Genomic DNA, 15,987 nt, shown 5'->3' on the forward strand with positions numbered 1-15,987 from the left:
AGCAGTCTATTACCAAGTCCTTTAACAGCACAATAATTCAAGAAACTCTTGATGTGCTATGCAGCAAATCCAGTCATATTTTTAGGTCAACTACACAGAGCTTTCAGTAATAAATGTAATTCTTTTCTTGGCTGTTCTAGAACTTACTCTACTTTTCCTTTTATCTAGGTGATATTGGTTTAGGTGTATTGGGTGCAGTAAAGAGTCTTGAAAGCAGTTCAGCAATGGTGTTTTTATGTTCTTAAATTTATCCATTGACATATACATGCCTATGTGATATAAATAAAGGTTTTAGGATCAGCTTCTCCTGAGATATTTATGCAAAGGCTGTCTGGGGACCACAACAACACACTGTGGGATGAATTATAAAAATGTCTGCAGCACAACTTTATGGCAACCCAGTGACCTAACTGTAGTGCCATGAGATCTGAACTCAGGACTGAACTCCTGTAGTACTACACAAACATTTTCTTTAGAATCTGTGACAGAATAGGAAATTAATCTAAGGGAAATCTCAGAACAGAAAGGCCAAAGAAAAAGACTACTTTTGGGGATTAAAAAAATAGAGGCAAGTGATGTCTTAGAGGAATCATACTCTTTTTTGTAAGGCACTGGACCTGCTCAGCTCCCTCTGAGACTGCTATGGTGGTGCCTCGGAGCTTGCAGGACCCAACCCCTACCGTGTCACCAGCAGCTTTCCCACCGCAGGCAGCTGTCCTCAGCGTACCCGATATGTATGCAGCTCACGCCTCTCTACATCGTCAGAGGCAGCACTGCGGCCCTCGCAAAAGGCTTGTGTCGTTAACCCAGTTGCCTTCAAAGAAAACAAATTGTATAGGAATAGAGCATTTCTCTCACCTGTAAAAGTCAGGATTAACAAAAGCTATGCCTGCAGGTGGAGTAGAAGAGATCTTGTACAACTTGTTAAATTTCCTAACTGGATTATATGAAGTGTAATTTTGGTTTTGTTCTTTCAGGCACAAACCTTTATATCTTGGTATACACTCATAAAACAGATGTTTTTCAAAAGATGTTTTTCTCCTCTTTACATATCGGCCAAATGATTACAGTGAGACAGAAGCTGCAGACAGCTGTGGGAACACCTCCCCAGTTACAGACAAAATCCCAACAAATAATCGTATGAAGCAAATATTTTACCAATTCTGCTGACTTCTGTTACAGAATGAAGTGTCACTTGCTGATGATAATACTGAAATCCTGTATTGTTTTCCTGACAAGACCTACTTTCCATTTCTGTGAGCTCATTTTATAGGTTATTACATACATAGAAATGTTAGTCTGATGTTAATGTTAGCATACTTTAAGTTTGCTATATGACTAACAAGTTTGAATATTTTTAGCAAGGACAAACATGTTGGGTTTTGACAGAATGTAAGCCAAATGTCCTTTAAATTCACTTTGCAATTATGCCCTCTACCAAAATAGAGCGGGTAAACAATAGGCTAACTTACTTCAGGTAATAAATGAGAAATTATGGAGGCTCACGACACTAAATATGTTGCATTTTTCATTGGACTAGCATAAAATTACTGGGCACAGGTGCTTTTGTAATTGGGACTCATTTGGAAAATGTTAGTGTTCAGTGACCTTCAAAGCTGAATAGCTGGTTTTTGTGATGCTGTTCGGAGGCAGCACCATTCCGAGTAATGTCGGAATGCCATCTGTCTTCACATTTCAGTAGTTTTTCTTACATTACAGAAGACTTCCATGTGTATTTGGCTGCAGATCTCGTTCTGTTATCTACAGAAAGTTACAAACGTCTTTTTTATTAAGAATCTTTCTTATAACTGCACAAGCTCTCACCACCCAAAAGTATATGGCAGTAGAAGGATTGCCCTGTACACAGAACATGGTTGAACATCCTCCGTGGTAAACTATTAATAAATTTCAGACTTATACAGATTAGTTCTCTTATCACTGGAATCAAGCTTCACTTTTAATGATTTGTTTGTTTGTTTCTTTAGTTTGTTTTTAAGTCGTAAGGAGGCACACTGAAAAAAGTGCAAGCTAAAAAAATCTGGCAGCCAGAATGATTTTATAAAGCAAATTTAGCTTGTCAGAATGTACCCAAACTGAAATTTTGCTGGGTTCTTATTAGGTCTTATATAGTTCTAATGGTGTTGATCAAAGATTTCTGTGGCTGTAAGAGCCTTAAGGAAATGCTATCTGATCAGTTCTAGACTATGGGCTGTTCTTCGGCCAGTTGTGATGCTCTCCACCCTATTAATGCGAAAGACAAATAAAATTAGTGTTAAGTATAAGCTGTTTAGGACCAACAGTGTTTTGAGGGGAGGTGGTATATGGAGGTATCCACAGCTTTAGAGATAGTAACAGGTGTAAACTGCAATATACCTTTTTACTGAAAGCTAAAATACCTTTATTTTAACTTTCTTCCTAATTATGCTCATACGAAAGAGTCTAGTAATATAAGTAAAGCATAAAACAATAGAACATAGATTTGCTACCCCGAACCAGTAAATACTAAAATATTGTGGGTAATCAAACAGATTTGAATGCCTCGCTCTCAGATTATTACACATTTATACAAACTCAAAAAGTACTGATGTCAATCTTGTTGTTCCACACTCTGCAAAAAGGGGACTAGAATTGTCATTCTTTTCTCTGCTTTCTTTCTGTTTAGAGCATCTGATAGCCTGGGCGTTATAAGCATTTTCTTTGGAAACTACTGCGTAGGCTATTCAAGACATGTACAAATTCAGAACGGAACAAGTGCTTCAGAGTGAATAGTTTATTTGATTAATTTTGCTGTTTTTTCCTGTAAGTCATCATGATCCATCTACAAGTAGTTTTTTTCTTGCTACTATTATTATGATCAGGAAATATTCTAAGACATAAGGGCCATTCATCTCCTGTGAAAAACAAAAAAACCCCACACCAGGAAGTTTCTTCCTTACAGTCCTTTGTGCAAGCGAATGTCTGCTCTCTTCGCCACAGAGTATTTGAAAATATAAAAAGGGTACTGTCAAAAAAAACCCCAAACCCAACACAAAAGAATAATGCATGCTCTAGAGAGCTTGCAGTGACCTTCAAACCTGAACATCGGCAAGCTTAATAACAGTTTTTTCAACATTGACTGTGTCTTCTGGAAGAAAACATAGGAAACTACACACAGAAAAGAACAAACCCATCACTTTCTCTGACTCTCATGAAATCGTCACCTTGTGGGACTTAGAAAATGTTCAGATTGTTTTTTCCTTAAATACTGGAAACATACTTTTTAAAATCATGGTTTATTGAATGTTCTTTTTATCTGGTCAGTTAGGAAGCATAAGAACCAGGACATGAGAGTGAACTGACTAAAGAATGAATTTTGTAATTAGACTGGTGATATTTAATCTCTATCTTGTGCTTGTCTCTTCTCTCACACTTATGCACACATGTACACACAGTGCAGTTATATCTAACTTAATATTATTTACATCAAGATTATAAATCATGCTATACACTAGATATAAATTATATATAATTATATATGCACACATGAGGTACGTGTGCACTAAGTGCTACTTGGAACTACTTAGATACTTTTATGGTGGTCATTATTGATTAAAATATAATTTGGACTCTATAAATGTTTAGCCTCACTAGGTTCCAAAATTGAGTTATATATGGGATTCTCTTTAGTGTTTAATTTTCCTGAACAGCCTACCTAACAGCTAACTCCAGTAATTTCAGTTTTGCATTGTCTCATATGTTTCATACAAACATCTGCGTGTCTGCTAGGTGACAAGGAGGTGATGATGTTTTGTCCTCAGCTCAATGTAGATGATTATTTATGGGTTTCATAAGGTCAGTAGAAGGAAGAGTCTAAGTTTTGTTTTCAGTTAATTTAGGTAATTTTAGCTCTCTCTTGTATAATCTTCCCCGAATATTGTTTTGTTTACTTTTGCATGATCTTATCAAAGCATGTGACTTAGATACCCTCTATCTTCTTTACAGTTAAATATAAGTAAATTCATCAATTTGACTCTGTGTTGAAAACTGAGGTACGATAAATCGTCACAGAGATGCTCTTATTGATCCTGAGAAAATTGATTGCATACATTTTCACGAGGGTTTCCCCGCCTCAACTGCATGGAAATATAAATAAGAAACTGCAGTTGTTACAAGGAAGTGAGGCGATGGAAAATTTTGGTTTAAGGTCCTACTAGAAAACGTGTGTTTAAATTCTCTGAAATATATAACACTTTAAATATAAGCTGTGTTAGAAGAAAAACCAGCAGATTTTAGAGCACAATGATAGACAGATGTGGCTTCTTTTCGTTTGTGCATAGCTAGGTGTTTTAGGAATTGCTCTGCATTGGCATCCATTGCCTATTTAGATGCCCTAGAATAGCTGTGCAGCTGTTTCTATAGAAGAGCACCGGTCTCCTGCAAGTCCTGTCTCGTTTAGCAGCCCCTTGCTGCTGTCTTGGAGGCCTTTGGGCAACCAGAACACTAGATCCCTGAGCATAGTTAACAGAGTTCTGCTCCATACTGTAAATGCAAGTGCCTTCTGTATATTACCAGAGAAAGGAGGCCTATTATTATTTTCACCTTCCCTTTCTGTGCTTCTTTCTTGTCTTTAAGCACATTTGTGAGTTTGCTACGCGTCACGCTGGACTCCCTTGGAGAGGATGCTTTGCTCTGGTCTCTGACAGTAAGCTGTCACTCCCCCCACTCTCTGGAGTTCAGGGAGAGCTTTTCCAGCTCTCCTGTAGGAAGGATGCTCAATTAGAGAGGAGTTCCACTGGTCTGAGGTGCTTAGTAACTAGTTTTTTCCCAATGAGGTTAACTTTATCTGGAAGAATTATGCACTAGGAAAAACTAGAGCACTTGAAAACTTCAAGATATCTTCCATAGATCTTGACAAACGAGATTTTTTGAATTATTTACTTTTTTCTTCTTTTAGAGTAATTTTTTCAAGAGAGGAAGGACCCAGTGCACTTAACAAAGAAAAATTTTAGCACATCAATGTCTATATTATGACCAACATGATATACTGCTGGGAGGCAGCTGCATGTGTGAGGGAAAATTCCGCATTCATAATAATGTTATGAAAAGGACGATTCAGGCAATTAAAATCTAAATATGTCGTCTATCATCCCCAATGATGTATTTGAAAGAACAAGTCCTTTCCCTCCAGTGGATGTTCAGCCATTTAAGGGTACTGTGAATGTTCATCCCAGAGAAATTCCATTACAACCAATACAAATGCAAGTGAGATGTGAAGAGAAGAAAATGTGGTCTTTTGGTATCCATGTTAAAGATGCCCTAACAATTTTCACTTTTAATGGCAGTGAGGTTGTCTTAGATTCTTTGCAAAACTTCTGATTGTTGTGCTCAATGCTCAATGTTGGCACAATGTATACCAGCAAGCAGCTATCTTCCACCTTAAAGATCTTTAAATATAGTGCAAATAAAAAAAATATACAATCAAGGGTAATTCTGTTTATGTAAGAAACAGTATATAGAAGTTGAAAGATCTGGTACATTGTAGGATTTACAGTCTTTTGAAAAGAATAGCCCTATATAAATGTAACTCTGTAGATGTGCATTAAAAGGAAATAAAAACTGAGCTATGTCTTTCCCACTTACTGTTGAATAATACTGACTGTGCAGTAGAGAAAAGATGGTTACCTTTACTGTAAGCATGAATATATGTATATACATACACAATGACCAGCAGTGTCATAGAAATATATAGGGTGATTACTGTTGTTGCAACTGGACTTCTCATTTATTTCTACGTGAGGGTTAAACTGTGGAAGATGTAAAGTCAGGATATGAAGAAATGCGATACAATGATTTCCTTTATACTATACGCAGATATTAATAAATATTTATCTGTGATTTCTGTTGTGGAAAATTATAATAAAAGTCTGAAATTTGTAGGGCTAGGAGGGCGAGTCAGAAGGCTATCTAAAATGCCGCTGTGAACTACTGTAATTGCGAATGGTGCTACTCAAACAGAGGGGGGAAGGAAAAGGTGATAGGATAAACACCATTTTCGTGACCGAAATAAATACATGAGGCATTACGTGGCAGTTGGCCTGTGTGCCCATGTGATATACAGACAAACTCCCTGGTTTCCAGGAGCAATCAGACAGAACTGACTTTGGCAAGGGGATCGTTCTGGCTCTCGTGCTGTGCACCTTGCCCAGAAAAGCTCTGACAACTTCATCCGCTTTCTGCATACCAAACTGCTCTAGTTTATCACAGTAAGTGCTACAAGTCCTTGAGCAGTTCTGGATTTCCTAGACGTGTCAATAAGCCGCTTCCATCCCAAAGGAAGAAGACATCTCCCAGAAGTATATAAACAGTTTGCGTGCACTGAGAAGCAGGGATCACTCAGGCCTCGGTTGTTTCCTATTTGTAGCCCCTTTGCAGCTCATCGGTTTAGTAACCTCGCAGGAGGCGGGTGAGTAGCAGCAACCCCCAGCCCAAGGTGGGGGGTCTCTGAGAGCGGCCTCACTCAACGCGCCAGACGGAGGTTGTGAAGTGCAGCCAGGTACAGCGGGCACGCCAAAGCCGGGCTGGCAAGTCCTTCCTCTGGGTAGTTTCTGAATGTTTGTAGATTGGGCCAGTGAAGCCTTCAGTAGCAAAAAATGCATTTCTGGACAAACTCCAATGTTTTCTGCATTTAAAGTTTAGCAGACTCGGCTATGAATATGCGTGTCAGGACATTGCCCATCATTAGGAAAAAATCATCACAGCTGTCATAGAACTGGCGATTTTTTTGGTCCTTGGGTATCATGAGCTTGCACCCTGCCAGAAATTGCCTGGTTTGTTTCCTTATATTCAAAATGCTGTGCAATCTTCTTGATAAATTGATATGAGTGCCCTTAAATATTGGGGTTTTTAACATGCAGAATATGACTAGAAACTCTTAGTGTAGAGAAGAGTAATCTGTGAGAGTCTAAGCAACAGGAAATCAATGGGTTGATGGAATCCATGTCTGGGCTGGCAGGTCATCTGGCAAGCAGCCCTGTCAATAGTGCTCTGGCATCTCACGTGAACAAATGCTGACCAGAGAGAGTAAGAATCGTATGGTCATGCCAAAAAGCCATGTGGGAAGAAGAAAGATCTGATAAGACTGTTTCTAATATAGGAAAGAATTGAACTACATATCAAAGTCAAAACACATTATTAAAGATGGAATTCAGTTGACCTAACTTTGCAGTTTTATTTAGCAGTTAAGATGACGATATTATAATAACAATGCACACTTTGAGAAGAAAATCTGCATGATGTTAGAAATGAAAAATACATAGAGCATAACGGAAGGAAATTTCAAAGGCATGAAGCAGAATTGGGCCCTTGTCATTTATTCCAGTGCAGACTTTGGAAGACGACTCAAAGAAATAATGAGTTTGGCTTGCTGCTCTGTCATAAGTGTTCTGGAGGTTTTGCCGCAAGCAAAGCGCGCACCAGTTTCATCTGCAATCATATACATTAAATGCATTGCAAACAATTTTGCTTATTTCAAGTATGCAAAATGCAAAGCTTGGTTTTTAGTCAAGCTTGTAAGGTCTCACCAGGAGGATGCTGTAATTTCTAAATTATTTCAAAGAAAATAAAAGATAAAAGTGTTGATGACCCTTGAAAAAATATTCGCATGCAAAATCCTGTGTTGAAAAGCTTTAAGGAGGTTTCAGAAAGCTTTAAGCAAATTGGGAAGGAGTTCAGAAACTGTTTCCAAACCATTTCACTCTGGAATACTTGATGGCATTTTTATTAGGTAAGCTGTCAGTCTAGTAAATAGACTTCATTCAGACAAATAATAGCATATTCATTTTTTTTGTTCGGAGACATTATTTTTAATAACAAAGGATCTTGTTTGCCAACTCTACCTCAAAGACTCCCACATCATCAGTAAACAGATAAGCCTTCAAAAATATGAATTTTTATTTTTATTTTCTTTTTCATGTAAGAAGTCAGTATTAGTCTCAAAATGTTATAAATTAAAAGTACCTACATAAGATTCAAGAAAGCCCTGTGGAGTTCTGGCCAGAAGGACAGAACTCAGACCTGCAGGACCCAGCCAGGGCCTGGCAAGACACCTTCTTGCCCTCTGTTCTGCTGTCCTCCTTTGGCCACTCCAAGAAGCAGGATGGTATTTTAAACTAGAACTCAAGACACGCAGATCAGCATCAGCTTAGGGTAACAATATCATAAATAGTTGGAGATGGTGGTTGTGCAATAACTGAAGGGATGTGCTGTTTGTCAGTTAGAAAAGGGACAGGGACCGAAGCAGACCCGTCGCTGCTCCCCAGCTTGGCCGGCGTCTGAGCAGCGCAGCTGTGGCAAGAGAGTTGTAAAGGCTGTTACAGAACCTGGTCCTATTAGTGAAGACAATCGTATGAAAACTGAAACACCTCAAAAAATGTTATATTTTGTTTTGGGAGAGAAAAAAAAGTAAGACTTCTAGGATATAATATTGCACTTGACTATTTTGAATATTAAAGAGGATGAGAATTGGAAATTTTCCATTTTCCTAGAGGCAGGAAATGCTGTAAGCATTTGAAAACTTGACACTGGGAAAGCGTTTTCTTGATGACAGCCTCATCTAAATATCCCAAACTTCTCCTTTTCTGTAGAAATGAATACAACGTGCTGAGAAATCAGGTATATATCCTGCATCTATTATTTGCTAAGGTCCAATCTTGAGCAGGAATCTAATTCTGAAACTAGAGGCACTGTGCACAGACATTTATTCTCCTGAGTTAATAAGGCTTCAAGCTGACTGTTTTTCCTGGCATCCCCTGTGGATTTACTGGTTCAGTCAGTCAAGAAGTCAGGCGAGTGTGTGTACTATCCTTCACTGTACAGACGCTGCTCATATTCAATGGGAAGAAATTTAAGTTTGCAGAACTGTAGTAATTCTTTCAGTCCAAACAGACAAATCGCTCAATACAAGTATGAAATGACATTCATTATTTAAAAAAACAATTATTTATATTGATCTTTTAAATCTGTTCACTTCCTCATCACTTTTTCTAGTAGTCAATTGCTCTGTAAAACTAACAATTCCTCACTGAAGAGCTGTTAAACAGAGACTATATTGCGAATAGTAACCAGCCAGGTTTGTTTTCTCCTGTTCCCCATCATTTTTGAACACTTTGAATTTGTTAGTAATTCAGTGCAGTATAAGTGACATGAGGAAAGGATGGTTCAAGCTTTCAAAACTGATATCTGAAGTTCTAATGTTTCTTTGCAGAGAAATTACTTTGATTTGTTCCCTATTCCCACCCCCCCAATGAATTTCAAAATGTCTTGCAGACATTTTGGTGGAAGTCAAATCCCTAAGGATAGTTACAAACTCCTCATGATCTGAAACACAACAAAAAGCAAGGCTCAGCAATGCTATTTTTTAAAAGTTAATTATTTTCGGGGAATATATTGTATCAGTTTTCTATAACAATAAGTCATTATGTTTTGATTTGGGTTTTAAGGGTTTGGGGGTTTTTTGTTTTGTTTTGGTTTGGTTTTTTAGCAAAGTAAGTTTTATTTTGTAAACACTTCCAAATCTTACATAATTTGCATTCCTTCCATGAATTTCAGGGGACTTTGAATTATACACTGGAGGACGAATGCTTTTTAAAACAATAATTCTGCAGAACAAGGTGGTCATGAGGATCATCTCATGAGTATCAGCAAACTATTGTGCACCCAGCTGTTTCAGTTACTTTATGCCTCAGGAGAGTACACAGTTGTGGTGTACAGGCAATGGTACATGTATCACAATATCCAGTTAATTTACTAATACATTTTCCAGATTTTATGGATCATTTCTTTCTGAAATACGTGGTCTAGTATTTAAGGCCACAAAATTGTAAAGTTATCAAGCTAAATTAAAAGATAGTGAGGTATAAATACAATGCAAGCTTTATATAAAAAAAATAAAAAACAGTGCATATTCTTCCTATTCATGTCCCTTTGAATCTGAGAAGTTGTAGGGAATATGGAGAAACATGCCTGAAATGGCTACTGTCTCAGTGGAAGGATATTCACTGCTTATATAAAGTGATAGCTTGGATCGTAGAGTAACTGCTCCACACCGCAGCCCATTTGGAGTGTGGGGAGGTAAGTGAAAGGCATGGAATGGAAAATGCTTTGCCAGCTCACAGTGATGTGAGGTCCCAGCAGGGACAGACAGTAGACAGCTGAAGTAAGCTAAAGCGGTTCATAACCAGCTTCAACTCAGGGCCTAAACCTGTCCCAGAATCCATGAGGGTCAGAGAAATGTGAGTTCTGAAAATGCTTTTTCTCCCTCCTTTACCCCACATCCACATGTTTGCACAAAAGAAAATGAAGTTTAGTTTGTACTTCATTTGATTTTGCTTAACATACCAAAAAGATAAAAAAACACATCACATCACTTTTGTGTGGCCAGTTTTCAGGTAGAAAGTCTTGATTACTTCTGTGGAAGAAATCTTTTGCAAGGGAGTGCTTTAATGAGAGTGAATATTAAAACATGCCCTTTTTAAAAAATTTCTGAAAATGCAGTCTATAAAGTAGTGAACAGTTTGCAATATCTGACCTCTTGGTCTTGTCGTTATCCTGATTTTTCAAATGTGAATTTTCTGAAATTTTACCTATATTAACGGTTTATTTGGTTTTCTTTTTTTATTTCCCATGTCCAGCGAAATGCTTCAGCAGAGAAAGAGAATCTTCACGTGGCCTCAAGAAAGGAAGAAAATCAGAGCATCCAGGAGTGCGATTCTCAAGATGTAAGTTTTGCTCACCTAGAAATCAGGGTCTAATCTGGATTGTATGAAAACGTTAATACCTTAGGCATTTATTGATGTGACTTTTCCCAGTCAAGCTGGTACATACATTTTATAAGCCATCTATATTCTTCATTAAAGTGCTGAGGAGCAAATACTCTTTGCTGTCAATCTATGCAGGTATACTCTCCAGGTTTCTTTCAAAGGCTGCTTAATAGAACTTGTTAGAGCGGTGGAAAAGATGTGATGTGATGTTTAACCATTTCAAGAATTGGCGTATTCCTGGTTGAAGAGCTGCTGCATTACAGCACGATGCAGAACCTTGTTTATATATTGTTTCCGCTAATAACCAGGCAGAGCTGTCACCGATGCTTCATTTGATAAAACAAAACCTTCAGGGAGATGCAAGAGGTGACAGCATAATAGTTGAAAGTATGTAATCTCGTCTGCTGCCAGTCTAGGAAAGCCGCAAGCTGTGTTTTTCTCATGACATGTCTGACAGAAAGCTAAATCTGCTGCTTTTAGTGAGGCAAAACTTTCATTCAAACAGCCTGGTGGGAGCTGTTAACAGCAATCCCCAACGCGAGTGTTATGGGTGCAATTAGAACAACACTAATAAAACAGGAAAACAAAGAAAAAAACGAGAGATAAAATTTGTTGAAAGAGTGTATTTTCTGCTCAATAGTCCAAAAAGTATAGTGCTACCTTGACTAATTTGCAGATGAAATGTAGAAGAAGGCAGGAAAAAGCTCTTGAATGAACTACCGAGCCCATTGCCTGCCTCCAGATATAACCAGCTCCCCAGGAGGTAACTGAGCAGCTTGCTGGTAGCGATGACGGCAATGTGTAGCAGTGCGAAGAAAAGTTTGGAAAACAAATCCTAGATAATTCAGTATCCAACAAATTGTACAAAGCTTAACATTTTTTCCATGTATTAGAAATATGTCGCTAGTTTTATTAATTATCAATTAGAAGTGACTTTCCCTCTGTCACATGCTCTAGAGGGGGGCAGAGACAAGGAGAAATTGCATATCCAGAAGAGCGCAGTATTTGCTGTTGCACCTTTCTTAATGTAGAAGGACGAAGGAAACTTCAATTCTTATTAGTAAAAATCAAAAAAGGAGAAGAATAAGATGTAAAATTCTGAAGTCAGAGTGAGCTCCATTTAGATTACGACTAGAGATTGGTTACCACCTGCAAAAGTTAGGGAAAGCTTGATGGAATGTAGGTTACTTTAGGTAGAGACTGAATTTATTTAGGCTGGGTATTTGTGGAAAGAGGTTCAAGCAACTTTTTTTTTACAGAAGTAAATACATTAAAGCAGAGAGGAAAAAAAGTCCTTAAAGCGTTTCACAAATCAAGAAATATTTAGTTTCTATAGCAAGAAATTCAATGAAAGACACCTGAAAGATATACTTTTCCATGAAATTGTGGAAGTAGTGGCTCTGATTAGGGGCGGTGGTGGCTTTTCGTGCTTCTAGCAACTAGTATTTTTAGCCATTTAGTCAGCATGGTATGCTGCTTGGTATGAAAATTTTTTCTGAGAAAGCAGAAGACAACTCCAACTGGAGTTAGAAATCTTGAGGAGTCTACCTGTTTTTTGTGATTCAAGTTAAATTAAATTCTAACCCTATTCCCTGCTTTCATCTAAGTAGCATTATAATTCAAAGAAAAAGAAATTAGGCTATACACCTAAATTTGAGTAGTAGGATTAAGTTTTATAGCATTTAATCTCTCAATTATCATACATTAAGACTAGTGGTATATTCTATGGGACTCACATTTCCTTTAAATTTTATATCTTTAAGGTTTGTTAAATCTGTATTTGCCAAAACCTCCTGTAGGGAAGAAAAAGTAGTAAAATTACAGAAAGTATACCATAGGGGTATTCAGATTCACTGTGCCTTGCTAGATAGTGTTCCTCATTGGAAAATTAAGCAAGTGATAGTTTTATCAGTCCTATCTTGCTTTTAAACATATTGCTAGAAATTAATTTTCCAACTGAAAAATGGGCACATTATGGAATATTCACAGTTTCATTCTGTTCATATTAAAATAAAAGTCAATCTAGGATTCACACTAATACACAAAAAGGCGTCTATGAAGTCTCTGTGCTACGCTTGCAGTGTCTGTTGAAGGAATGGCTTTCAGAGCCAAGTTACAAAAAAGATTACTAAGGCAGCCACACCTCCATGCTAGGACGCCACAAATAGTTTGGTATTTATCCGAATTAGAAACAGAATCTCGTGTGTCATTAAAAAGCTTAGATACAGGAAGATGTGTTCTTCTTACATTACGTGAGACTTTTAAGGTATATATTTTTTTATTTATTTCCATGTTCAATTGGAAATAAAAAGTGTTCAGTTTGCTTTTTGTTAATACAAACACAATTGATTGATATGATTCAAAGAGAATTCCAGGAGTTAGCAATACAGAGCCAGGAGCTATTCTGAGGAGCAGCAACCTGTGCAGTGAAGCAGCATGGCCTCGGGCATGCCAAACCGCAACAGTCCCATCCTAAAAGTGAAAGAGTAGATCTACGCTATAGCTAAGAGAATGCACAATATCCATAATATTTTAGAGAAATATTTCTTTAAAAGTAGTGGCTGCACTCAAAGTACTGTATCTTCTTGCCAGAGGGGCATTAAGTTATTCTTCTCTCAGAGAATTTTCTCCCTTTCTATACTACCATCCCCACACTGACCCATGAAGCTTTATGAGAAATCCATCCGCACTTCCAGGATTCCACCCTTCAGTTTTCGACACCAGGTCATTTGGAGCCCATCATGGGAGAATAAAACATCCCAGTTTGGCAGAATCCCTTTATTTTGCTTTAAACACTACACAGACTTCAATTATAAAAATGGGAAAGTTTTCTTGTATACCCAAGGATTGATTAAAGAAAGGCCGTAAAATTTTCAAAGAGAACCAAAGCATTAAAACACATTTTCACAACTGTCCCAACTATTTCACAAGTCTAAGGACCTACCTTGACCACGTCTTGTCCTGTGGGTTGCTCACAGTGATGAGCAAAGTAATCTTCCTGGTTGTTGTGTAAGTCGTAACTTATTTTCTTTCTCTTACACACACTGTCTGCCTGAACGTGGACCACATGGGACAAAATAACTTTGCAGATGATGACTTTGGGCTAGCAACCTCTTCCCACCTTTTATTTTTTTTTTTTATATCTTGTGTTAACTAATTATATTTTTTGAGACAAGGAAGAATTCAAATTAATTTGTGAAGTGAACTGAAAATATCTCTTTCTACAATTAACCCTCATGACTTTAGAGATGCCACCTTAAATCCTGAAAGAACTAGAATCAGATTATTTTCATAAAGGATCATTTTACTTCAATAGTACAAAGCTGTGATTTGTACCTGTGAATACTATCACTCTGAGAAAATTCCAGACTCAGGAATATATTAGAGTTTTTCCTTGTAATTTTATCATTATTTAGTTGGGTATGTGTGTTTTTATCAGAAGTTTTTACAGCTGTTAAACCCCCAAAGAGGGAAGTATAGACTGGATGACAGACTCTCATGTGCCATTTGTTTAAGAAAAATAAATGAAAGTTGATGCCAAGATAAAAGACCAGGGCCTTAATGAATATGCTTTAAACTGGGATGCTGCTTAGAAACCTCCTAATTCAGCAACACTTTCTCAGAGCTTTGCAAAGATCCTCTGATTGTCTCTCTGATAAACAAAAATGTGATTTATGTTTGAGAAGAATTACTGTAGTAAAGACTGACTAGAGAAGAACATGCAATGTTTCAGTTTTTAGGGCAAGAAATAAAGGGAAAATGCTGGTTGTTGGTCTCAGTCAATACTTTTTCATCTGTATGGCTAAGCATCCCTCTCTCTCACAAATCTGTAATCCCACTGCAATGTTTTTCTGTATGGTTTTATACATGTTCATAGTAATTGCTGTAGTTTACATTGGAATGAATATAAATTAAATGTTGTTTACAAATGGGATACAGGCAGGAAAATTATATTAGCTGAATTTGAAATTAGATACTGCTGACACTTTTGTTGTCATGAAATTTGACATGTGACCTGTAGTAGCCAGAGGTAGGCAAGATATCCTGTAACACAACATCTCATTTTTTTCAAATCGTCTGAAATTTTTCAAAGACTAAAGAAATCTTAACTTCGGTTTTCTTTTAAAAGTTTCCATTAATTAGGTCATTATTATTTTATTAGAGAAATTTTGTCAATACTATTTTTTTCTTAGTCCTGTCCTTGTTTTCCCTACAACTGGCTCCCGAAAGTCTTTGTGCAGAACCAAGTTCTGCGGAGCTCTTTTACCTCTTCCCAAAAGGTTTTGGGAGATTTCTTTTGCTTGTACGCCAAAATGTACTTTGCCCCTTTTTCATATAAAATAACTCTCACATGTGTAACACATTGTTTAAAACCACCTATTTGGTAGTGCCAAAATATCAAACAGTTTATAAAGTGTTTCTTTGTTCTCTGTTCTCATCTTAGATTTCTTGCTCTTTGTCCTTGTAGAGTCTTCTCTGATAAATAAAAGTGATAGTAGTTTTATTTACTGCCTTAATTTCTTGCAGTAAACAAACATTGCATGTTCATTAATCATTCAGTGACAAAGGACACTGAGTATTGGAGCAAAACTTGTAGTGTTTCTAAGCAACCACAGCATTTTGCTTCATTTTTCTCTATCAGTTTCAATTGCAGAGCTCTGATCGCATTGTACTCTCCCATCCCTTTCCCAAGCGACTAATGAGAGAAAAAGGAAATCATCATTGTAACTAAATTTTCAACCTGATAAAATCCTTAAAGTGAATTCAGTAATTCCATTCCCTAAATGGGGCCTGTGAAGATCATAAGAAGTCACATCATCTTAGTTTAACCGTCCGCTCAGTACCTTGTCCTCTAAAACAGGAGAGGGGTATGAAGAACTGCAGAGGTGTCTTAGGAAAACGTATACGCACGCTTCACATACATCCTGCTCCATATCTTTCTTCTGAACAGTGAGGGTCAAAGGAGATTGAAATACAGTTCCGTTATAAATTCATGAGCAGATCTGATGAAACGTGTCCTTGAGTAAACTGTGGGCCTAACTTGGCTAATGATGTTATTTCTGCTGCAGAAGGATGTTTTAATACAACATCATCTATTCTGCATATAAGTAAATGGTAAACGTAAAAACAAACAGTTAAGGAAATGTTTCATGGAAGTACGGGAATTGTTGTGAAGGCAAGAAAAAAAGAG

At 37.3% G+C, this 15,987-nt stretch overlaps 1 protein-coding gene across 1 annotated transcript in view; it reads left to right on the forward strand.

Annotated features, from left to right (window-relative positions):
- The window catches only part of LUZP2 (leucine zipper protein 2), a 212,505-nt gene that overhangs the window by 187,498 nt on the left and 9,020 nt on the right, over positions 1-15,987 (forward strand). Inside the window, exon 10 of the mRNA XM_075425668.1 lies at positions 10,668-10,754. Coding sequence (XP_075281783.1) covers positions 10,668-10,754 — 87 coding nt within the window. The remainder of the gene's footprint in view (positions 1-10,667; positions 10,755-15,987) is intronic.

This window comes from Opisthocomus hoazin, chromosome 7 (assembly GCF_030867145.1).
Source record: "Opisthocomus hoazin isolate bOpiHoa1 chromosome 7, bOpiHoa1.hap1, whole genome shotgun sequence".
In the NCBI taxonomy this organism is placed as follows: Eukaryota; Metazoa; Chordata; class Aves; order Opisthocomiformes; family Opisthocomidae; genus Opisthocomus; species Opisthocomus hoazin.